General features: G+C 37.3%; 1 protein-coding gene across 1 annotated transcript; it reads right to left on the bottom strand.

Annotated features, from left to right (window-relative positions):
* Positions 1-8,254: 8,254 nt before the first annotated feature.
* LOC113298850 lies at positions 8,255-11,853 on the bottom strand. Its single transcript, XM_026547710.1, has 4 exons — positions 11,752-11,853; positions 9,483-9,532; positions 8,705-9,399; positions 8,255-8,568 (listed from the first exon to the last, which is right to left on the bottom strand). The coding sequence occupies exons 2-4, from the start codon at positions 9,522-9,524 to the stop codon at positions 8,514-8,516; spliced, it is 792 nt and encodes a 263-aa protein (XP_026403495.1). The 5' UTR covers positions 9,525-9,532; positions 11,752-11,853; the 3' UTR covers positions 8,255-8,513.
* Between the last annotated feature and the right edge of the window lie 13,927 nt (positions 11,854-25,780).

Here is a 25,780-nt window from a genome sequence, read left to right as displayed (position 1 = left end):
TTGTCAAAATCTATTGCTTATTTACATTTTTGATTTTTGTCTTATTATTGCACCTGGATACTATTGCTGGTTGGTTTGTTTTTTTTTGCAGTTGACACAGTCTTTGGTTTGAATGCCCTACCTTAAATAAGGTTAATAGCCTAATACTCTAGGACATAGAAATGAAGAATTTATTTTGTCTAATCATTTGGGACCTATTTTCGATCTTTTTTTTTGCACCTTCGTATGCTATTGCGAAGGGGTTGGTTTTTGGGCACCGTCTTTGGTCGAGTAGCCTGAGTTAAAATGAGATGGATAAGCGTTGTCAAAATCTATTAAATTTTAGTGTCGACTCGGTTCATTTTCCATCTCTATGATATAATTCTCTCTACTTTTCTAATGATTCTCTCTGTCCTTTCTAGATAATTTCGTCTTTATTTTTCTCTGTTTCGTGCTAGTTTTTGTTCTTTCTTCTCTAATTCGGTCTTTGTCAATTCAAAATTTCTTTTCGTCTTTCAAAGTTTTAATTTATACATGAGTTGCTAATTTCTTTACTGTGTCTCCTTGATGTGTTTACAGCTTGTTTTAATTATGGTGTTTGCCTTCTCGTTTGTTTTGATCAAAGCGTTTGTTGGGAGGTTTGCTAAAAGTTTGATAGCAATCTTTGTCTGTGGTGATATCAGTTGTATGAAATGGAAGAAGAACAACGATATGGATTGGTTTAACTCAGTAACTCAAATCGGAGACTTATCCCGTCCTGAGAAATTTTCAACAAAAGTCAAATGGCGTAACAGAAGGATTGATTGGTTTTTTTGTTGTCTGCTTTTACTTTGCATACAATTTCCCAGCTGTAAAACCTACCATGACAAAGTCATCCTGCAATCACTCTATTCCCAGATTTGTAGGGATATTATACCAAAAGAAATAAATCGTATACCCTTCTTTATAGAAACTACCCATATCTCCTCAATATATCTTCTATCTTTCCCTTGCAAGCAGATTTCAAACCATAATCTACACAATACAATGGAAAAAGGCAGCTCTAGTAATCTAGGAGATCTCGTCAACAAGTTCAAACAAGCCACCCTAGACTTAGGTGATACCTCTGAGGTTGTGACTTTTCAATTAAGTACCAACAATGATGAAGAAGAAGCAGCTCAATGGGAAGCTAGCGCAATAGGCATGGTCATTTTAGAAGGGAGGATGAAGGCTGAAATGGTGGAAAACTACATCAATTTCACATGGCCCTTTATCACTGAAAAGGAAGTGAAAATAATTAAAGTTGAACCCAACTTAATGATTTTCAAATTCAGCAAATGGGATCATCTCAACAGAGTAATCAATGAACGACCATGAAACATTAATAGGCATTTATTGGTTGCTCATGACTACATTCCTGAGTTGATTTACAAAGAAAAACACTGGCGTTTCCAACATTTTTTGATACAACTAAAGTTCATATTGCCTGAACACATGAACGTTGATTCAATTTTGAAGATGGGTGGTATTCTGGGTGAAGTCATAGCTATACATCCAAAAGATGCAGTTCCAATTGAAAGTGACCCGGTGAAAGTTTGTGTTAATATTGATTGATCTTTGTTATCCACTAAGAAGAGGGGTGAAAGCCATCACCAATGTTGGAGTTAGCCGCTGGATCAAGTTTTACTATGAAAGGCAGCCACTTGCAATATGCACTGAGTGTTATGTTATCAAACACTGTAAAGTAGCCTGCAAAGATGCAAAGGAATTCCTACTCAAAACACATGAAAAACCCTATTTCTTTGGCAAAGCTAGTGCCATCAGGAAGAACATATCTCATATTGAAATAAGCAAGGCTCCAATAGCTAAGACAAGCACAAAAAGTTTATCAAAACTGCTTCTTTTGTTCCTCCAAAGGATGGTGAAGTTATAAATATGGATTTCTTTTGAAGAAGAATGATAATGAAGATACTGAAGACAAAAGATTGGGGAAGAGAATCAGAATCTCTGATGAATCTGACGAAGTACTTCAAGAAGGAGCTTCCATTATCAATACCTCTGATATCAACATAGACAACTCAACCTCTCAAATGATCAAAGAGAAAAATATACAAGCTTCTACTGCACATGAGGAGACACAGGTATACAATTTTCCAACAAAACTCATCTCTTTGTCTTTCTGTAGTTTGTTTGCTTACATAATCTTACTCTCTATTATATTTTTCTATTTGATCATCTTACTCTCTGTCAGGTTAATTTTTTTATGTAGCATCATTAATAATTTGCATGGAAATAACTGCTTAAATTTCCTAGTTGTTATCATTCCAATAGGTTTAGTTACTATCATTTTTTCTAATAGTCATTTGGAAAGTAAAGTGTTTACAATGAAACTTATATCATGGAATGTTCAAGGTTTTAATAAAGTCAATACCAGAGATCACTTGAGTGACCTAATTAGAACCCAAAACCCTGACATAATCTTCCTCCGTGAAACAAAAATCAGCCAACTCAAATGTCTCCCTCTTCTTAAAAAGTATCAATACCCATATTCTTCTTATATAGAACCTGTAGGACTTTCAGGTGGTCTTGTTCTACTTTGGAAGAATGGTTTCACTTGTGATGTAGTTTATTCTTATAGCAACATGTTCAATGTAATAGTTCGGGGTGACCCTAGTAAGCCTGATTTCCTCCTAACATGCATGTATGGATATAGTAATTATACCAAGAAAAAAGAGCAATGGGAATTTATTCACAGAATAAGTGAAGCCAACAACAATCCTTGGATAGTGTTAGGGGACCTAAACTTTCATCTTGTTGAAAATATAAGTACTGCTTCATCCTCTTCAGATGGCTAGTGAATGGTATCAATAATGACTGTAGTTTAGAAGACATCGGCTATGTAGGTAAAGGTTACACATAGACCAACAACAATTTAGGCACATGTACTAAGAAATCTAGAATAGATATGGCACTAGGTAATAGTAATTGGTCTTTTTGCTTTCCTAATGCTAAACTCTTGCACTTTCCACAAGTTGGTAGTGACCACAGTCCAATAATGCTTGTAACTGATGTCACAGTCCCAAACTGTTGGAAACATTTTAAATTTTTCCTAACTTGGTTAAGTGATGAAAACTGTAATACTGTCATTACTAACTCTTGGAAAACTAGTGTACAAGGTTCTCCTGCTTTTCAGTTCAGTCACAGGCTTCATATCACCAGGAAGAATCTCTCTATATGGAATAGAGAGCATTTTGGAGATATTAATCAAAGGGTGGATAAACTGCGGAAGGATCTAAAGTTGCTTTAAGAAGAACCACAAGTCTCTAATGCACAAGATGAAGTAATTCATATCAACAATGAGCTAAATAAGTGGCACAAAGTTCAAAGTGAATTTTACCAACCAAAATATAGAGACAATTTCATGAAGGAAATGGACTATAACAGCAAATACTTCCACACAAAGGCAAATAAAAGGAGAACAAGAAACAACATTGATTCCATACAAGATCATGAGGGCAATTGGCTCCAGTCAAGAGATCAAATATCAACTCATCTCACTCAGTATTCAAGCAGATCAACACTACAACAAATCCACAACTAGAAGAGGGCCTCTACAATATTCTACCTACTATTTTTACTGCAGAAGATAATTTCAGTCTTCTTGGTATTCTTTCTCATAAATAAATTTTTGATACCCTCAAAAGTATGGAAAGATGGAGTGCACCAGGACCTGAAGGATTCTAAGCTGGCTTTTATAAAAGTCAGTGGTCTGCTGTCAGTAATGATGTTTGTCTAATGGTTACCAGATTTTTTGAAACTAAGTACATCTCAAAGAAACTCAACAAGACTTATATTTCTCTCATTCCAAAAGAAGAAAAAGTATATATGTGCAGCTAATTACATACCTATAGGTCTGTGCAACACCTCTTACAAGATCATATCAAAGATTTTGGTAAATAAAATGAAGCCTCTTATGTCCAAGATTGTGTCTCCCTTTCAAGTTGCCTATATGACAGGTAGACTTATTCAGGATAATACAGTTATTGCTCAAGAGATCATACATTCTATGAAGAAAAAAAGAGGTAAAATAGGATGGTTAACACTCAAGCTTGACATGTCAAAGGCATTTGATAGACTTGAATGGCATTCTTAATGAAAGTACTTCAATATTTTGGTTTTTGTGAGGATTTTTGCACTCTTTTCCACCAATGCATCAGTACTACCACTCTGTCAGTCATGCTCAATGGCAGTCCTTGTGAAGATTTTAATCCTACAAGAGGAATAAGACAAGGAGACCCCCTGTCTCCTTACTTATTCATCTTAGCAATGGAGTTTCTTTCAAGACATCTAACTGATGCTCAAGAAAACAAAACTATTCCTGGTATTAAAGTGGCTGCACTTGCTCCAACCATTAATCATCTACTATTTGCAGAGGATTGCTTGATTTTCACTCAAGCAAACCTTTCTTCAGTCAACAATTTATTGGAAGTTCTTTATAATTTCAGTACACAATCAGGGCAGGGTTATCAATTTTGATAAATCTGCAGTTCATTTCAGTAAGAAGACAAAGCCTGAAGTTGCTCAAACTCTTACAAATATACTTGGAGTTAAAACTATGACTTCTAAGGAAAAATATTTGGGTTCACCTCTTATGGTTGGTCATTCAAAACAAGAGGCTTTCAAGAGTATCAAAGAATGCTTTGAAACAAGATTATCCACATGGTCTGCTGTTAATCTCTCTCAGGCTGGAAAAGGTACTATGATCAAACATGTTCTTAATTATATTCCAGTATATCAAATGGGTACTTTTAATATTCCCAACAATCTCATAAGGCAGCTCACTTCAATTGAAAGGAAGTTCTTTTGGGTCATAAAACTAATAGAGGATCCAATCCAATTGCATGGCAAAATATGGTGTAACTCTAAATATTTTGGAGGGCTAGCTTTTAGAGATTTGGAAAAACTCAATTTAGCACTACTCACCAAGTTAGCTTGGAGGATCTGCACTGAGTCAAGTCATCTAATGGTACAAATATTGAGCAGCAAATACTTCAAGACTAAAGATATACTACATCAAAACATAGAAGCAAAAAATTGCTCCTACACTTGGAATGGTATTACTAGAGGCTTGAAGATTGTCCAGCAGAATTATTTCATGGAGATCAATAATGGTGAAGACACAAAAATTTGGCCTGATAAATGGATCCCAGGTATGAACCATCCACCAATTCCTCAGAATGAAAATTTTAGATTTTATGGAGAAGTTGCTGAGCTAATGGATCCAGATACAAATTTTTGGAATATTACTCTCTTAAATCAGTTGTTTGATGCTAACACTTCAGAGAAAATACAAACCCTCTTCATTGATAAGTCTAAGAAGGATATCATGATTTGGATGCCTGCCAAAGATGGCAAGTTCTCAGTTAAAAGTGCCTACAAATTGGTTACAAAGTCTGATAGAGAAGTACAAGTTAATGGTATTACATTTAATAAAATGGTGTGGAGAAGATTATGGAACTGCAGAGCAGCACACATAATCAAGTTGTTTTCATGGAAGTGTATCAGAGATCTTCACAATACAAAAAACAAGCAAGCTAGATATAATGTTGACATTGAGATCATTGTGATACCTGTGAACACTTTGATGAGACAATGGAACAGATTATCTTTGAGTGCAGTCATGCCAGGAAGGTCTGAAAGGAGATTAATATAAACATATATTCTATCAGACAGCAGTTTAATACAGTTTCAGAATGGGTAATAAGTTGTTTTTCAAATATATCACATATAGAGGAGCGTCTGATGTACACCTTCATGATAGGTGCATGGATATTATGGAAAGACAGATGTGATGTTGTCTTTCAGGGAGTATCTATAAACCCGATTTCTTCCAAACACAAGATCTTTTATTATCTATCTCCATTTATGCATATTTCTGCATCTCACTCTAGCATTAAATCTGTTGATAATCATTCCGAGTGGAAACCACCTGACAGTGGAATCAGCAAAATTAATGTTGATGCATCTTTTGATATTGACACTAACCAATTGGGAACTGGTCTTGTTTTACGAGATCATACAGGTACATGTATTGGCATCAAAGGAAGTTATAGAAATGGAGCATTAAGCGCAGAGGCTGGAGAATGCATGGCAGTGAGGGAGGCGCTATCTTGGGAAAAGAAGAAGTAGTTAAACAACATTCATGTCGAAGACGATGCTAAACTAGTCATCCATTCTATCACTGGAAGTTCTCTGCTAGTTCAGTGGGAGAATAGGAACATAATAAAGGAGATCAAAAACCTTATTTCAAGTTTTAATAGTTGTGTTTTTACTTTTTTTGGTCGAACTAATAATCAAGTAGCTCATTCTATAGCCAATTCAGTCAGAAGGACATCTTCAAATATTGAAGCATATGAGTCTTTCAATGATGAACTATGTAGTCTTCTGGCAAAAGACATGCAAAGCTTTCCCAGCTAAAAGCTCAATAAAAAATTTCTTTATAAAAAAAAAATTCTATTAAATTCCACCTTATCATGTATACTTTTATCAAATAGGTAATTTGGGAGATTGGAGATTTTATGTGGAGATAATTTCAGTTCATCCTTATTAAGCAACTAATTTAGGCTGGAAGGTTGGTGTTGATAAAAAGTTGTTTAGCAAGTTTGCCAGTATATTTCTCGTCTCTTATTCATATGCCTGCTAGTGTTGAATTGAAGCTTACAATATTAATGAGGAATTTCTTATGGGATTGAAGTGTTGAGAAGAGGAAGATGTGCTGGGTTTCATGGTTGAAGATTTGTAGACCAAAGAATCTAGGTGGACTGAGAATCAAGAATCTGAGATATATTAGTAAGTCTTTAAAGGCTAAATGGATTTGGAGATATACTAGGGAGAAAATGGCACTTTGGAGAAGATTAGTAAAACAAAAGTTTAATAACAATCCACAAATTCTAATTCCAAGTGATGATGTGAAGCCTACGAGAAGGAGTGTGTGGAAGAATATTCTCAATACAACTTCTTTTTTGCAGGGTCATCTTAACTTTACAATGAATAATGGTAAGGGCTTAAGATTTTGGTTGGATAATTGGACTTCAGGGGGAATTTTGAAAGAAAGATTCCCAGCAATTTACAAGGCTTGTAGCACTAAATTGGCTTCAGCGAGTGATACGATACAAAATGGTAACTTGTACTGCCGTTCTAGAAGAAACTTGTCAGCAGTTGAACAATGGGAGTGGGATATGATATGCAATGAGTTAGGTCCAGTGCATGGCCTGAATGGAAATAAAGATACAATGGATTTTTTGGGGGTTTTACTGTTAGGAAGTGTTATCAAGTGCAGGAAGAGCCAGTTGGTGACTTTAATAAGTATCTTTGGAAGAAGAATGTTCCACCAAAGGTAAGCTTTATGTTATGGGCTTATTTCCATGATTCACTACTTACTTTTGCTATGTTAAGCCACAGAAGAATTAAGGTGCAAAATGAGAACTTTTTGTTTTGTAACAATGAGATTGAAACTGCAGATCACATGTTGTTGCATTGTGATTTTGCGTTTAAGGTTTGGTCTAAATTCATTGAGGGTTTCAACATTGCTTGGGTGGCGCCAGTTTCAGTGTTACATCAATTTGAGTCTTGGAAACTTAATAATTTACAGGCAGGAGAAAGGAAATTTGGTGGAAAGTTATATACGCAGTCACTTGGCACCTGTGGAAGGAAAGGAATTCTAGAAATCAAGGAGGGAGAGCTAAGGATGTGGAGGAACTTTGTTTAGTTATCAAACAAACTATAGTTCTTTGGTTATTAGAAACCACAGTGTTTAAAGATATGTCTGTAAATTTTGTTTTGTTTAATTGGAACACTGTCTTAAACATGTAATTTCTGTTTAGACAGGTTCTTGGATTGTATTTTGTACGGTTTTCTTTTACAGCGCGTTTGGTTTAAGGAATTGGATTCTTGGTAATCCAATTCCGGGAAAATGTGACCAATTCCTTGAACCAAACGGTCCAAACCAACTCTATGTAATTGAGAATTTTGATTCATAGGAATCCAATTCCCCCAAAATAATTGATTTCTATTGCATCGGTCTAATAGTGCAATGGAATTGGATTCCAAGGTAAAAACAAAAGAAATTGGATTACCTCAACCAAACGCTAATTTTTTGGAATTGAATCCAATTCCATGGAATTCAATTCCAAGAATTGGATTACCCCATAATTGAATTCCTATGAATCCAATTCTTCCAACCAAACGAGGTGTTAATATAACCTTTTTTAACTCAAAAAAAAAAACTAATTTATGACAGAAAGAGTATTAATATCCATGATAAGATTGAAGTTTTTCTGTATACTACCACTTTTCAGGACTCATACCAAGAATCCATGATGCTCTAGCACTGGTTTCTTAGTTCAGCATGTATACCTATTTCATGATATGAGCTTGCTGGAAAGCAGTCCATCCACAATCAATTGTCGTGATTGTAAGCGCACAGCTAATGTAATATTCCTTACGAAAAACAAATTACTGAACAAATAACCTACCATAAACAAAAGTAAAACTTTCTATCTTGTGCTCAAGTACCTTTTTCTTTTGAACAAAACAAACATAGCATCCCTCCTGTTCCATATAACCAGACATCTCATATGGATCAGTTAGTAATATGAGTTATGTGAAGCACTGATCTTACATAGTAAATAAGCAAATTTATCGAGTCATGTAGAGTGAGACTGAGATTATACCAAGAGTTTCTTACTTGTTTCTTGAATAAAAGAAACTTTTTGAATTCCCGGTAGAAAGAGATTTTGCTAAAGAATAAGCCTTCAGTGCTGCCTGATATCCTTTTCTTTTCCAGACGTTTTTACGGATACGCTTTTTAGATATCGATGTGCGTTTCTTTGGAACTGCCAAAAGGACACCATCATCTCCATGATTCAAATCCTGGGTCACTGTCAATGCTATATCTGGGGAAGTGGCATATACAGTACTAACAAGGTCTCCAGGAACCTCCACAACTTCACCAGAAGCATGAGCAGACACGGGTAAACTGTCCGTGTCCTCATCTATCGATATACCAAGTTCAGTCATTGCTTCAGATAATACATTAGCACCGTCAAAAGTTCTCATGTATCCCTGAATCAAGGGTTCACCAAACTTGCCATAATCTGACGCACCCTCAGTGAATATCCGTAGTTTAGAAGCCAAGTAAGGTGTTTCCTTAACTTCCTCACTAGAATTTTCGCTCTTCATGAAATTTTGTTCAAAATAACTACTCGCCTCTCCTAAAACGAAAACTCTAGGCTTTACAGGAAGCAAGCTTTTTGATGTTGATCTTAGACCTCTACTGGTTGTCCTTCGTGAAAGGCTTTGTCTTTGTAGGGAACTGCTAAGTAGCCTGCATCGCTGTTTAGATAAATTTCTCTGCAAAAACAGGTTCTGCCTCTGCGAACCCTGTAAAAGAGAGATGCTTTTATCAGAATCGTAAACCATCAATCACCAGATAACAAATGAAAAAAATAAAAGACTAACAAAACCTGCAGGAATTCTCCCACTGCAATCTTCCCTGCAGCAGCCATTGCTTTAACTGCACCAACATAAAAATCAAATCTTCCAATACATCAAACAGATTATCAATTGAACTATGTTACACTAACAGAATCACAGTGTATGTACAACCTCAACTTTTAACTTAAATGAAGTGCCAGAAGAAAATGACAAACTTTTTGTTCCACCTCTTACTTAGAGAAAATTTATATCCATTTGGTCAATCTCTTGATAAATTCCAAAATTTCGAAAGGAAAAGGACAGACAAAAGTATAAGCTGAAGAGACCAATCAAACATCAGACACCCATGTTTTTTCTTTTGTTAGAATGCAGACACAGCAGTGTACCTAAAATCTATCAATTACACTATATCATATGTCAATATTTGTTCATGTGGGTCCAGCCTAACTACACCGCCAAAACAAACAAAGTACGTGTCTGATCAGTATTTGGATATTTTTGCCTTCTTGCCTGCTTTATAACTTACATCATAAATTCATAATTTAAGTTAGACATTAAACAAATTCCATACATCAGAATAAACCAAACTAGTAAGTCATACATTTGCCGGACCTAAATAACAATCCATAGTAAGTCATACACAACATGAGTAGAACAGTGTTTGAGACTTGAAAGAAGATGCATGATAGTCAGCTAGTTGTGTTATGGTAACTAAGTTTACAGAGGTAAGAAAAACATTTTAGATTTCCATACTAACAAGACAAGAAAGATTCGGAGTTATTGAGTCACTAATCCCTGAATGGTTTATAACAAACACCAAAATACTGTTAGCATGTTATATACAATAGTCTCTTGTTAACTTAAATCCATAATTAACAAACAATATAAGCATTAAAAACGCTTATGAGGATTACCCATTAATGATAGGTAGTCATGCAAATTTAACTATTCAAACTACAATTTGCATTCTTATATACATACCTATACAGCTATACCATGTCCATATGGACTCAGTTTCAATTGAAAAATCTTCTGTTAGGACGAGCAGAGAGTTATCTATCTGAAACAACTTTTAGTAGTTTGGTGTTTAGAGTTAGAAGGTCTGCAATAAATCCACTGACCAATCTTCATACCGAGTCTAGGAAGCTTGAAAAGACATAATTTTGATACTAATCTTTGATATCTTTATATGAACATTCGTTAGATTCCCACCATACCAGATTAGCATGAGAAGCAAAGAAAATACCGGAGAAAAAAAATACAAGCTTTGGATGCTGTTGGCATCAGTTTGGTTCCAGTAATTACATACTCATTGCTCAAGCTTAACCTACTTTCTTTCTCTGGTTTCATTTCAGTATTAGAACATGGTATCAACGGGGATAACAGGTTATAGTTCTGATTGGTACAATGAATAGTTAACATGTACTACTATGTATTACGAGCAAATATACATTGAATGTACGAACCTAGCGAAGTAACTTAATGGAGTGCTAGAAGAAAATCTACAACCCGACACCAGGTGTTATCACTTTCCCAACCACAGGCTATGTAGAATCAGCTTTCAATTTCGAGAGAAATGACTCAGCATAGCCAAGCTCTGCCTTTTCCACCCTCGCCTATGCAACTCAAATGTAGGTGAGACCTAATCCAACCTATTTACTATTTTGCGTCCTATATATGATGCTCTTAGTTGAATGCGGGTCTCCGAAACCTGATGATCATCTATACCAACTCAATATTATCATTCAGGTACTGGGATCCCATACCTGGTGAAAGGCTCCAGAATGTAATAATGACAGAACGCATTTGTGATGATGTGAAAAAGTTATCACGAGGAAATAAATTCATCCAATCTCTTAATAAATTAGAAAAATAACAAATAAAAAAAAAATCAATAGCAAAGAACTGAACGAATTTGAATCTATTATAACCCCGATATTGCTCCTTAATGCTGCTCTCAAAACAGCAGCCTCGATACATACCTGAAATCTGTCAAAACCAACTGCAATTTAATTAATTACCCATGATCCACTAACTATTAAAAACGGCCCTAGACTCTCAAATGTTTGTGCTCTACTATCACTATATATTCGCAATTTCTTAGTAATTAGAAATTCCTCATTCAGAAGATTTGTAAATACCTACAGTCTCAACCTAATTACAGAATCAAACAAGTGCAGAAATTCTGACAAATTAATACTTAAATCAGACAAACAGAGCAAAATTAGAAAAATCTTCTCAAAACTGCATCATCATTAACCTAATAAACAAGTACGGAGAATGAGAAAAGAAATTTACACGAATTGTTTTCAGGGAACGCCAACGCAAAAACCCTTGTCACTTGAACCCCGAAAAGTTTTCTGTGAAAAAGGAAAACACAACTACTAAAAACACTTCCAAGTAGGGGTGTGCAAAGGACGCACTTATGCGGATAAGGAGTCAACCACGTCCAATCCGTTAAAGTTGCAGGCTTGAAAATCCAATTATGTCCCGCCTAATCATTCGCGATTAGCGGGTGATGCGGACTGGATGCAGATTATCCGTGAATTTAATCTAAGATAAAAGAAAATGTTTTTAACCGCCCCGGCTACGATGTGATCAGGTCACATACATTTTGTATGTGGCCCCTCTTTATTTTCTGACACCTATTTAACTAAAAAACCTGCCCCCTCTAAATCCCTGTAACTGCTCCACTTTTTGATAAAAAGTAGGAAGTTGGAAAGAGAAAAGAGAAAAGGATAAACAGTTAGGTAATAAAACAATTTTTCAAATTTTTTCCTACTTTATCAGACATGTCATCATTTAAAAAGGGGCCACATATTTGAAGTATGTGGCCCGATCACATCGTAACCGCACCGGTTTTTAACTATATACTTTTCTCCACTTTGTTGATTTTGCTATCCTATGTATGAGTTTATGTTATGAGAACTATTTTGATGTTGATTAATGGAAAAATCAAGTTGTAGTAATATACGCTGCATATGTTTTTCTTAACTTACTCATTATTTGGAAGAATAACTACTTATTGATTTTATTTATGGCTTAAATGTTCAGTCACTACTGTTTACAAATCTGTCGGATTTTGAATATCAAAGTAGCTCCCCTTGAAGTTTGAATAATATTGAATAGTTCGGTGTGCAGTACGTCTAGAGCCCAAAAATAAAATCTGAAGAGTCTTTACTGATATTTCCCTGCTTGCACAGTGCATCACTTGTGTTGATAAAATCCGAAGAGTTTTCACTAATATTTCCCTGCTTGCACAGTACAACACTTGTGTTGAACCTGAAAGTTCCTTGTCTTTCCTTGTTAACTGCAATTGCTGAAGAAAAGCATTCTTCTTGTGGTTATTGCGGGTACGGATGAATTCGCGGATTTCAAAATCCAACCACAACCAAACCGCTAAAAGTGTGGATTTGAAAATCTCACCCGTGTCCAGTCCATAGATCTTGCGGATTGAGTTTTACCCGCAATCTTGCGAACAGATATGGGTGAAATCCGCGGTTACGGACTTCTTTCTCAACCCTACTTCTAAGTACTCGCATGATAATCCGTATTATTTTAGTAACCATTTTCCAAGCCCACTTTATAAGCATTTCCCAGGCTCACTTTTGGTACGAAAATCCTACTTGGTCATCCGTCTATGGAAAATGATTTTTTTTTATGGTGTGTTTGGTAATAAAATTCAAAATTCCGTAGGATGTATAATTCCACGGGATTATAAATACCTGAAATTGTGTAAATTCCTCGTGTGTTTGGTAACTGAGTGAAAATTCCTGGAAATTTTAGAAATTCCTTGTTTTAAATCCAAACAAATTGTAACTCCACAAAATCCTCGGGACCCATGAATTCCACTTTTAGATTTCTGCATCCAAACCTACTTCGTGTTTGCACAGTTTGAAGAAACAAGAAGACGCAGTAAATTTAGGATTTTCATTCTTCTTTTACGCTCATATTTCTACCAATATAAGAAAACACATAAATTACATCTCTCAAACTAGAGACAGTAAATATAGTACTCCCTCCGTCCCACTATTAGATGACCTATTTGGTTTAAAATTTTGTCCCACTATTAGTTGGCCTATCTCATCAAACAAGAGGATATTTCTGAAATTATCCTTTTGACTGATTATCGTTATCATAGGAAATATGTATAATTTGATATCCATGTTTATATTCGTGATGTAGGTGTTTTAAAATGATTTTCAACGGTACAAAGTTTACGAAAATCTATGGTATAGTTTGAGAGATAAATGATTTCAAAATTTTAAAAGTCATTATCCACAAGGGTATAGTTGTAAAAAATACTTAAAAACACTCATTTTCTTCCTTGCCTTAAGAATTGTGCAAACTTCAACTAGGTCATCCAATAGTGGGACGGAAGGAATATATTTTATCTAGTGAAAAATGTTTTTAACATATTCATGGAACAAGTATAAAAATGGCTGTCAAATTATATACGTTCACTAGATAAAATTTAACAACATTAACCATTATACAGGATTGTTGTGGAACATCATTTTATTTTTTTTGATGAAAAAGTTATATTTCATAAATCAAGTAATATAGTACAATAAGTTTACAATGTCATCTTTATCAAAAATATTAGAAAATATATTTGATTTACTAATTTTATCCCCAAGGTGCAAAGATATACGTTGAAGACTTTATTCTTGCTTCCTTAGCTATATTTCGATATGCATTAATTCCTCTTGATCAACTGAAAGTAAAATAAACTCGAATCCCATTGATAAGTCTTCTTTCTTGAAAACAACGTCTATAAATATTATCCAATCCGTATTTAAAGATGCCCAATTTGTATTTGATAAAACTCCATTCTAGATAAAGGATTCCGCGGAGACGTAATTGAAGATGTTGAATATAAAAACTTGTTGATCTGCTCTATCAGCATTTTCGGGTTTGGATCCTTTCTTTCTGTTATATCATTGCTCTGTTGAACTCACAAGTGTTTCTATCTCAAGCTTGTTGTCAAATTTAGTTGATCAAAACTATATCTTGATTTCTAATCTACATTTGGTCAAGTCTTGGATTGGGATAAAAGTGTGTAGTTGAGTACCAGACATCACTGCGTTCTACTGTTTGAAGGCGAAGATCAACCGAAGCTTTTGGAGAACTTCATCTACAAAAGGTAAGTGAAGACTGAACCACCTATTACTCAAGTTTTCACCTTTCTATCTATGAGACAATGTCGCATGACTAAATAGGACATTACATGCATAACAAAAATTTCGACTCAAGTTTATCTTATTAAACATTCTCGAAATATGTTTACTAAGCTTAAGAACATTTGTTCATACTCGATGAATTTAGTTTAGAATAATTTATTGTTTATGACCTAAATTATGATTCAAAATTCAATCAATTTGAAAATAGTCTGGAACAGTGATACGTGTCATTGATGTTATTGGGGAATGTTTCAAACTGACTATTAGAGAGATATAAAACTACTAGAAATCTGGATACGGGACAATATGCATACCAGTTCGCATACTGGCACAACTGTTATAGGTCCGGAGCCACAGTACATGTACCCAGTATACGTACCGACGTATAACACCGTAAAAATTCTGTTGACTCGTGAACCAGGATGGTACGCATACTCGGTAAGCAAACCGGAAAAGATCTGTTGACTACTGAACCCGTTTTTGTCTTAAGGGTATACAAACCTGGTACACGTACCATGACAAAAATGCTCACGAATAGGAATACAATAGACGTACCAGGTACACGTACTTGCCCTGTCGAATATTTTCAGATGCATCAAAATTATTTCTTGGTATTTGAACAACTATCTAAGAAAAACTATCTAGGCATATTTGATCACATTATAACCTATGGTTGTGACTGAAGATTAAATTCTTAAAGTGTTATATGAAAATGGTTAAGCTTACAGTTTGTCTATCTAGTTTCAACTAACCTTTCATGAAAAAGTCATTGTACACGGTTCTGTTACGGTTCATCCTAACTAGAGTGTATACTTTTTTATATTAATCTCAAGTCAAGTTGGTGGTGTATTATGGTACCCCCGCATTTTCACTTTCGAAAGCCACAGTGCATCTATGCTTCCAAATATGGCAATTTTATATGATATCTGAGAAATATTCGGACCCTCCATCCAATTTTTGACCCGATTACTTATAGAGTCTGTGAAAGGAGGATTGTTAATATGGCTTAAAGATAGACCAAACCAAATGGCTCTCACAAAGGCGCATAATCTGAAGAAAAAAATGTTGTTCATTTTCTTGTATTTGAGAGTTACACATCTGTCAGTCTGCAAAAATGTCGGAATTATGTGCCACTAGTCTACTAGAAGTTGGTAAAGCTTTCTGAACTAATTTCCAATCGAATAATTTAATTCTTGGAATTGCTTTAATTTTTCATAATTTCTTCTTCGAGAAATATTCATAATTCAGTTATCTTGTTCCTGATTTATAAGAAAATTATAAATATTTTTCACTGAAAATGCTCCTGAAGAATGATGCCTCCATTTGATCTTATCTTTATTTCCGCTTTGTGTCGAAATTGCAAGAATTTTTTCCTTAATGGCCGGAGTGAAATAATCGTCTAATTTTTCAAGATCCCAAGTATCTTCCGTCGTAATTAACTCTTTTACCAAGTTTGGAATTTGGTCAACTATGTCTGGTGGTTTTTGAATTATATCTTCATTAGGAACCCATCTATCTTCCCATATTTTAGCTGACTCCCCCATTTTTAATTTGCCAAACGAAATTACCTTTAATAAGGTTAAAGCCTTTTTGGATACTAGTCTGACTCCAAGAAAGGTTAGATGATCTAGAGAATTCTATAAGGTTAGAATTTGGAAAGTAGTTGGCTTTTAGAAGTTTGACCCATAGTTGATCTGGTTCAGATATTTGTCTATTTGCAAGTTTGGTAAGTAGAGCTAGATTGAAATGGTGTGGGTTTTTAATTTCTAGCCCATCTTGAGATATGGGTTTGCAAATACCGGTCCAAGCTTTTATGAAACTCCCTAGCCACCTAGACATATGTTCGCTCTGCATGAGAGAGAAGCTTCGATTTCCAACCTTGAAGAGTAGAATAATAACTTTGTAGAAGAGGCTCAAAATTCTCTTTCCTATTCTTATCAAAAAAAAAGAGTGGAGTCCTCAGGTATCATTCATTTTTTGTTATCAATTGGACTTTAAGTATTTTTGCAATAATTTTTCCATGTCTCGGATGAAGGAGATGGATAATATAAATTCTTGATTTCTAAAGATCAATCATTTGACCCGTTATGTCTCTGAATATCAATAAAATATCTAATAAATTTTTTGCTTCTCATCTGCGAAGAACAAATGAGAAATATTTGGAGAATCTTTATTGATATTAAGACCTGAGAGTTTTTTTTAGCAATTGCATTTTCCAGAAATCTAAATAGAATTTCCATGCGGACTAGGAAAAGATAAGGGGAGAGCGGATCTCCCATGTCTTAAACCTCTAGAATTTTTGAACTTTGGGCCCGGGGAACCATTAAGGAGAATGGAAAATGAGGTGGTTGAAATGTATTGCATAATCGGATTTACCCATGAAGAGTTGAATCCAAACGATAAAACAGCTTTACTAATGAATTGTCACTCCACTCTATCGAACGCTTTAGAAAGATCTAGTTTAAGAGCTAGATAACCTTCCTGGCTTTGGAAATTTTCATTGAGTGAAGAAGTTTGTGGGCTATGATTGTAGACGATCTTCAGAAATTGTAGACGATCTTTAATAGCATTCAATCTTGTGTCTTGAAAATAAAAACCTTAACTTGACTAGAATTCCTTCTAATAAGAAACCATAAAAGGATTCTTGACTAGTTTTTTCAAACATAACAAGGAGATTGTTAGAGCACGAGTCATCTTGATTGTTCAACAATTTTTTCTACTAGAATCATGCATCGGGATATTAATAATGCCTGTTAGAGCGTTGCTCGGTCGAACTCACAAGTGTTGCTATATCAAGATTGTTGTCAAATTTAGTTGTCAAAACTATATCTTGATTTCTAGTCTACAATTAGTTAAGTCTCGGTCTATGATAGAGGTAGTTGAGAAACGAACCAGTCATCATTTGCGTTCTACCGTTTGAAGGTGAAGATCAACCGAAGCTTTTGGAGAACTTCATCAACAAGAGGTAAATGAACACTGAACCACCTATTTCTCAAGTTATATTCACCTTTTTATCCTTGAGATGATTGTCGCATAACTAATTAGACTATCTTGCATAGACAAGAATTTTGAGTCGAGAACTAATTATTTAGTTTACGAATTTCTCGAAATATGATGACCAAGCTTAATGAACATCTGTTCATACTTGATCAAATTTCGGCGGAGAACAATTTATTGTTCAGAACCAAATCATAATTCAAGTTTATCATTCGAAAATAGCTTGGAACAGTGATATATGTCATTGACGTTATTCAGGAATGTTTTGAATTGATTTAAAGAAATTTAGAACTATTATATTCGGAATAAAAGACAGTGTTATCAATCTTACAAACCGAGAAAACTGTTATATGTTTGAAGTCGTATTACATGTACTCGTACACATAGCGGGGTAAATATATATCGACTTTCAGATTAGTGTGATATGCATATTCATTGTAGATCATGATAACCAGTTTAGTACCCAAACCGGTACGTGAAATAAAAAAGTTATGTGAACTCCGGAACCGGTAAAAGTCTTAAGTTTTCAAACCGTTACGTGAACTGAAAAAGTTTTGTCAACTCCGGAACTCTGAGTTGCATCTAAGTTTGCAAATTGGTACGTGAACTGAAAAAGTTCTGTCGACTCCGGAACTCGGTTATTGCATATAAGTTTGCAAATCGGCCAGCTTACTGTGACTCAGCTGACTCACGAACGATTCAAGTAAATGTACCTTGTACATTTACCGACTATGTCGATTATGATTCAATTGCAATTATGTTATTGCTATGAAATGATTTTCATTTGATCAATCCTCTAATTAACACTAGACTCATTTGATCACATGATTGTGACTCAATATTAATGTCTTAGTGAACATGAAAATGAGTGTTAAGATTTTAAAGTTCAAATCGGCTAGTTTCGACTAACCATGTTGGACATAATCTTTATACACTGTTCGGTTACAGTTTACCTAACCAGAGTGTATATCTTGTAGATGTGATTAATATTCAAAGCTTTCATCGAACGGTGAATATTGTTTGCTTGGTTCCAAAGATATTTTAGCTTAAACCTAAAAAAACCTAGGCTTTGAAGTCTATATAAGGGTAACTCTTGGCAACTGGGATCTTTGAATCCTGACACTACTTTTTGGTGTGTCTTAGTTGTATCTAGAGTCGTCCTCTCCAGAAACCCTTATAGGATTTAGCGACTACAAATACTTTATTGGGGTTCGTAAAGCCAGGTCCAATTATCTTTTATCTTGATAACTCGAGTATCATGATCCTCTTTTTTTAGAGCTTTCTCCAACGATCAAGATAGATAAGTAATCATCAAAGTTCTCTTCGTCTCAGAATTTGTTGATTCCGCAAGTTTTATACTTGTGAGGTGAATAATAATCTAGGCTGCACTTCAGTTGCATAAATCCGGATTTTGAGGATAGCCAGACTTTTTTCAAGTTGTTATCGATTTCCATCACATGGATCTTTCGTTTGATCTGATCATCCATTTAGATCGTAAATCAGGAATTCAATCATGGGCTTAATCTGTGGGCGGCATATTTGGTTTAAAGTCTTCAATTGAGTTGAAGCAACTATTAATTGGTGTGAGACTGTCTAAGAGAATCAATTTCCCGGAGTCCTACTAGGATTCAAAAGGCGTAAAAGCGCGACTGTACCTGAATCAGTGGGAGACTGAGTTCGGGATCAACTACATTCCAGAACGAAGCTAATTGGTAGTAGGCTAGTGTCTATAGCGGCTTAATACAGTTTGGTGTTCAATCTGGACAAGGTCCCGGGGTATTTCTGCATTTGCGGTTTTCTCGTTAACAAAATTTCTGGTGTCTGTGTTATTTCTTTTTCCGTATTATATTGTTTATCTTTATAATTAAAATATCACAGGTTGTGTGTTGATCAATCACAGTATATAGGTCCAACCTTGTTTGTTAGATAAGACTTGATTGATATTTGGATATTGGTCTTTGGTACCGTCCAAGAACTCTCTTTGTAGTTAGGTTCACAGATTCAGTTCTGTAAACGTTTTAATAATAAGAGAGATAGAGAGAGATATATATATATATAACTCTAGACACTTTCCTTGATTGATTTTTAATTCTCGGAGTTGTGTTAAGTTTGTCCATACAGATTGCCTACGAAAAAGTTGGTGGTTTATTTTGGTACCCCCAGTGTTTTCAATGCCCACTTAATTCTGATTCCTAAATCGAAACATCCTAAAAATCATAATTAATTCATATATCTTGAGTTTTATAATACAACCTGTAAGATCATAGCTAAATTAATGGCAAACAGAATCGAACATTTGTTGAGTAAAATCCCTTCCCCATTTCAGTCAGCATTCCTCTCTTCTAGATAGAACTTAGATAGTATCATTATAGCACATGAAATGATTCACTTTTTCGGGAAAAAAAATAGTTTTTTCTCAAAACCCTTAATACTTTTGGTTTTATCCACGAGGCTTGTGCTCTAATCGAGCAATGTATTTCCACCTTTATCATTTCAGTACTTCTTAATAGTATTACCGCTGAGCCTTTTAAACCTTATAGAGGTATAGGGCAAGGGGATCCTCCATCCCCATACATTTTCATATTTAATTTATATTTGGATGGATACATTATCCAAGTTATTGGAAGCTCATAAGAGGAATATGGTCTTACATGGAGTAAAACTTTCCAGAATTAGTGTACCAATTTCTTACATATTTTCTTTTGCAGATGATTGCCTTTTATCTGGAATAGGTGATCTGAAGGATTGCAAAAATTTATGAAGTATTATTATTAGAGCGTGTCAAGATCCAAGAAAATAAGTTGTAGAACGTTTGCCGATCTAGTGATTTTTTATGCCGCATGACGTTAAAATTAACAAAAAATTCAACAATACTTAAAATAGTAATAATTTGAAAAAGATGTTATTGTCGGTAAATAAATTCCAGAAAATATACAAAATTGACTCTTAGTGCGTGTAAATTGAACACATATTACATCTGTATTGTACTGGTGTTGATGGTGGTTTTTAGCGTAGGGTTAAAATCGTAAAACCTTACATCTGACATGACGTCACTACAACCACTAGCGCATTTATTTAATCATTCAACATACCTACGTAAGAATTACCAGGGTACCTTTTTTTTATATGCATGTGTCATGTTCCACGGCAGAACCCTTGGTATTGACCGACATCATCTTCGTACATACCAAACCCTAATTCTCATGCTACCACGCCAAGGCATGCCAACCATGCCAGCCGCACCACTGTGCCAATAGCAAACCATGCCAGTCACATCTCCGCGCCAAGGCATGCCAACCATGCCATCCGCACCACTGTGCCAATGGCAAACCATTCCAGCCACGTCTACCGCTCCAAGGCATGCCAACCATGCTAGCCGCACCATGCGCCAATGGCATGCCAATCCCTTGGCCCCACCATGCCAAGCCAACCGCACCTTGCCTTGTCCGCAACCATGCTATCCGCACCATGCGCCAATGGCATGCCCAGCAAACCGCACCTTGCCTTGGCCCCACCATGCCAAGCTGTCCGTACCAAACCCTTGGCCCCACTATGCCAAGCCATCCGCGCCATTGGCCTTGGCCCCACCATGCCGACCTTCCCTATGCGTCTACCAAAACGAAGGCGTGCGACGATCAACGGACACCCTTCCATCCTAGATGCAAATCCTAGCCGTCCAAGGTCGCCAAACAACGCATGGTAACCTTTGGCCCAAAACCCTAGTTTTGGCCATGCCAAACCGCGCCAAGGCATGTCATGCCACATGTGCTAATGGCATGCCAACCACCTTGTCGCGCCATACCATGCCTTCCTTCCCCATGCGGCTACCAAAACGAAGGCGTGCGATGATCAACGACCACCCTTCCATCCTGGATGCAAATCCTAGCCGTCCAAGGTCGCCAAACAATGCATGGTAACCTTTGTCCCAAAACCTTAGTTTTGGCCACGCCAAACCTCGCCAAGGCATGCCATGCCACATGTACCAATGGCAAGCCAACCACCTTGCCGTGCCACACCATGCCCGCCTTCCCTATGCGGCTACCAAAACGAAGGCGTGCGACGATCAACGACCACCCTTCCATCCTGGATGCAAATCCTAGCCGTCCAAGGTCGCCAAACAACGCATGGTAACCTTTGGCCCAAAACCCTAGTTTTGGCCACGCCAAACCGCGCCAAGGCATGCCATGCCACATGTGCCAATGACATGCCAACCACCTTGCCGCTCCATACCATGTCGGACTTCCCTATGCGGATACCAACGAAGGCCTGCAACAATCAACGACCACTTTTTCATCTAAGATGCAGATCTTAGCCGTCCAAGGTTACCAGCTAACGCATGGAAACCTTTGGCCCTAGTTTGGTCGCGCCTAAACAAAGCCAAAACCCTAACTTTTGGCCGCGCCTAAACTGGGCCATATATAAAGCCATACTGATCATACTTTCATGCCACTGGCTACCAAACGAAAGGTTGCAATAATCAACGGCTACCTCCTCTTAAGATACAAAATCTCGACCTTTGAAGGTCACCACCGAGCCGGCAAGTCTCCCAAGATCAACTTTCCAGACAACAACAACAACATGCTACATGTTTTCCACGAAAACATTCGAGACATCAACACATGTCACAAACTGGGGTGATGCTCATTGGGTATTGGTTTTGCGGTTTACAACGTGCGGCATACAGTACGCTCGTTATTAGAAAGTGTAATAAGGATGAGGCGGTTAGTAAATACAGGGAGTAATTGTGAAACGCTTTCTTTTATGGAACATCAGTTCCAGAGTACGTTTCACTTCGACTTGTATAAATAGGCAGTACCTATTTCCACCGAACAACAAGTTCTGGTCAGGAGCATACAACACTTAGAAAACGTTTGTTTGCTTTCCCATCTGTTAGCTTCCCACTTTCTGATACAAGTCACAAAACAACTACTCTTCCAGAATCAACTATTCTGGTCTCAACACTCTCTTCGCTTCCCTCCCCAAAACCAACCTTTCTCCTCCTCTTTGTGACCGAAGCAAGTCTGGAGCGGCCATTTCTTGGTTTAGGCCGGATTTGTACAGATTGATCTCTTGAATCTGAAGTACTCCCTTGCAGTATATTGTTTAGGGTTTAGACTCGTTTCTCACCCACACGCCCGAAATTACCGAAATCAGCAGAAACCGTTTTCACCCTCAAATAATTGGCGACCACAGTGGGAGATTGGTCTTTCGGTTACAATGTCAATTTTTAATCCTTGATCTCATACTTCGACCCAGACGTCAGGACGGTAGAGGCAAACGATCCTCTTAAGGATCGACGACTCAGCTACCAGACGACCTGATACGATCCACTCAGGGATCGACGACTCAGTTACCAGACGACCTGATTACCAGTCATGACACGGCAAGGGGCGACTGGGGACTTCCCAGAGGTTAAAAGCAAACGATCCGCCCAGGGATTGACGACTCGATTATCAAGTGACTCAGGGACGACTGGGGACTTTCCATAATTGCAGTGATTCTCACAAAACTCGGACTTGCACCTGACTCATTTTTCATTAGCAGATCCAAAAAACCGAGTAAGTCTTGCCTAGAAAAAATACATGGTTTACTATTTCAAGTTTTCACGGGAATGATAAAACCGATAGCCATGTTATATTTCATCACATGTCATCTACCGACACGCAATGTTCACGGTTCCATATCTTCCCTGGGATGTTTGTGTCACTTACAATCATAACCAAAAACGACATCATCCTAAAACAGTTCATCCCGAATAATAATCCAAAACCCTCATAGGTAACACTTGTCTATCAACCAAAAAATCCAGAAAATCAAAACCATAAAGCCAGGTGTTTCATTTTCCTTTCAAAAAAAAAACGAAACAGAAGAATTTCAGAAGACAGAAGTGCATTCAAAGGAAGCCATTCAACGGTGTTTTGCTCTTCTCGAAGAAGGCGTCCTTCATCATTTGGAGGACCGCATGTTTCAGCTCCAACTCTTTGGACAGCCTTTCGATCTCCGCTTTTTGTTGTTTGACCACATCCGCAGAAGGACCTTCGGTCACCTTGGCGTGTAACTTTTGGATCTCAGAGAAACCCTAACGCCCAGTTCCTCGTGGAATCAGTCATCTACCCGTACGTACCTACTTTACATAATAACGATTACCAGTCACTATTCATGAGGTAGCCGACGCTACTACAGTGATATTCGAAGAGAAGAACAACATTTCTACAGATTCATGGAAGGCATACCGATGGATAGGATTTTCCCCAAAACAAGAAAATAAATTGAAAGAGAAACGCTGGAGTACATAGATGGAATACGCTTGCCCACTTTATTGCTACCGCTAACACCAGGACGTGAGAACAAAGATACGATATAAAAATTAGAGCCAACGCCTTTCATACGCATAACACTTTTGGAATTTGGATAAGGAAATTATTTCCTATTTGAGCTACGTATGGAAAGAGGCAACTGGTCCCGCAAGAACAAATCCGTGCCACGCCAAGCCAACGCCGTGCCAAGCCAACAGTCCGCGCCATGCCCAGCCAACATTCCGCACCATACCAAATCCAAGCCAGTGTCCACGCTAAGCCAGCGCCCATTACGAGCCGATCCAGCGCTAACATCTTGCATCTTTCCAGCACCAGCAGCTTGCATCCTTCCAGCGCTAACAGCTTGCATCTTTCCAGCGCGAGCAGCTTGCATCCTTCCAGCGTTGCCTTTTGAACGCCCAGTAGAAGGGAATCAGCAATCTAATTTCATCACACGTAAATATCAGGAACGACTTCTCTAAAATCGAAGCAAAGAAAATCAGCAACCCCCCTGAGTTCACAAAGACTCTCTTCCTGTCAGGAGCTGCATGATTTCCGGGGACTTCGCCCACAAAATCGTGCAGTCTATGATAAAACACTTATGTGAGATTCTGTAGGCGCAGCGTCAAGACATATTCGCATCCCTCAACCGCACTGCATCAGGGAAGCAACTGTTTCCAACCAGAGAATTCGTTCCCAAACCCCAACCTCTCCTGGAAAGCACGATTGATAGATGGAATTGGGGACTCCTAACCATTGTTCGCTTGAAGGGTGTCTAGTTTGACAACACACTGAATAATGTAGCCGCTCCGCTTCAATGTTCTCTCCATAAGCTGCTCCAGAATCCGAAGCCGAAACTTCAGCGTTTGTCTCCTTAAGTTTTAACATCCTTTCCAAGAGCCGAAGCTTATTCAACGCCGTTTCTTCCTGCAAAGCGTCGTACCACCACGCTCCCCATGTCAAGGATCATGATCACAGCCAGCCAACCTTCGTAGTCATGACCGCATTTTGATCCATCTCGCCAAAACTCGTGATCATGGACAGTTTTCTCGCTTACGCGTCCAGCCAATCCTTTTACTTCCATGGATTCCCATACAATTCCAGCCAACCTACTTTGTTACCACGACAATGTAGTCTCTCCTGATTACATCTGCTAGCAAGAATTGTTGCCGCTCATTTGTTGATACCAGCCAGAGCTTCACCACAGCAGTAATCACTACAAAAGTAACCTGTACTCCTCCATATTTTAAGTTCCACATGGAAGAAGTAAAAAAATCACCAGTACGAACGCACGATGGTGATGTCTTTATCATGGTCAACCCACTTACCATACAATATGGAAACATGTAAACCATACTTGGGGACTAAGGATATACACGGAATCCCTTCACTGTCAAAGCTCAGAAGACACGTTCAACCAAAAGGTCATAGCCACAACAAGGTCATCTACTCTTCAAGGGTGCAGCGCAAGAAAATCATCACCTATCTGTCCAGACGACGCCTTCAACACTTTACAAGGACGCGGAGGATCCTAAGCCTGCTCAGAGAAAAACAACTTCAGAAATTGAAGAAAAATGTGACTAGGGACTGCTCATCGCAGTCCATCCCGACGACCATCAAAGACTCATGAGATAACATCCAGAGACGCGGCTGAAACATTTTCTTGAAGAAACAGAGGGAGCCATGATAAACAACATAACTCTCTCATTCCTACCACTTCACTATCCAGGATATTTCATCATGTGATATTCTGATCACCCCAGTGTCACATCCAGAAGAGTACGATAAGCTTATATCAAATCCCGTGGACGTGGATTCAAGGCGATGCAATGAAAGTAGGCTACACATGGG

This window comes from Papaver somniferum, chromosome 7 (assembly GCF_003573695.1).
Source record: "Papaver somniferum cultivar HN1 chromosome 7, ASM357369v1, whole genome shotgun sequence".
Lineage (NCBI taxonomy): Eukaryota > Viridiplantae > Streptophyta > Magnoliopsida > Ranunculales > Papaveraceae > Papaver > Papaver somniferum.
Note: the sequence above shows the minus strand (reverse complement) of the source record. Positions and strands in the feature narration are given on the sequence as shown.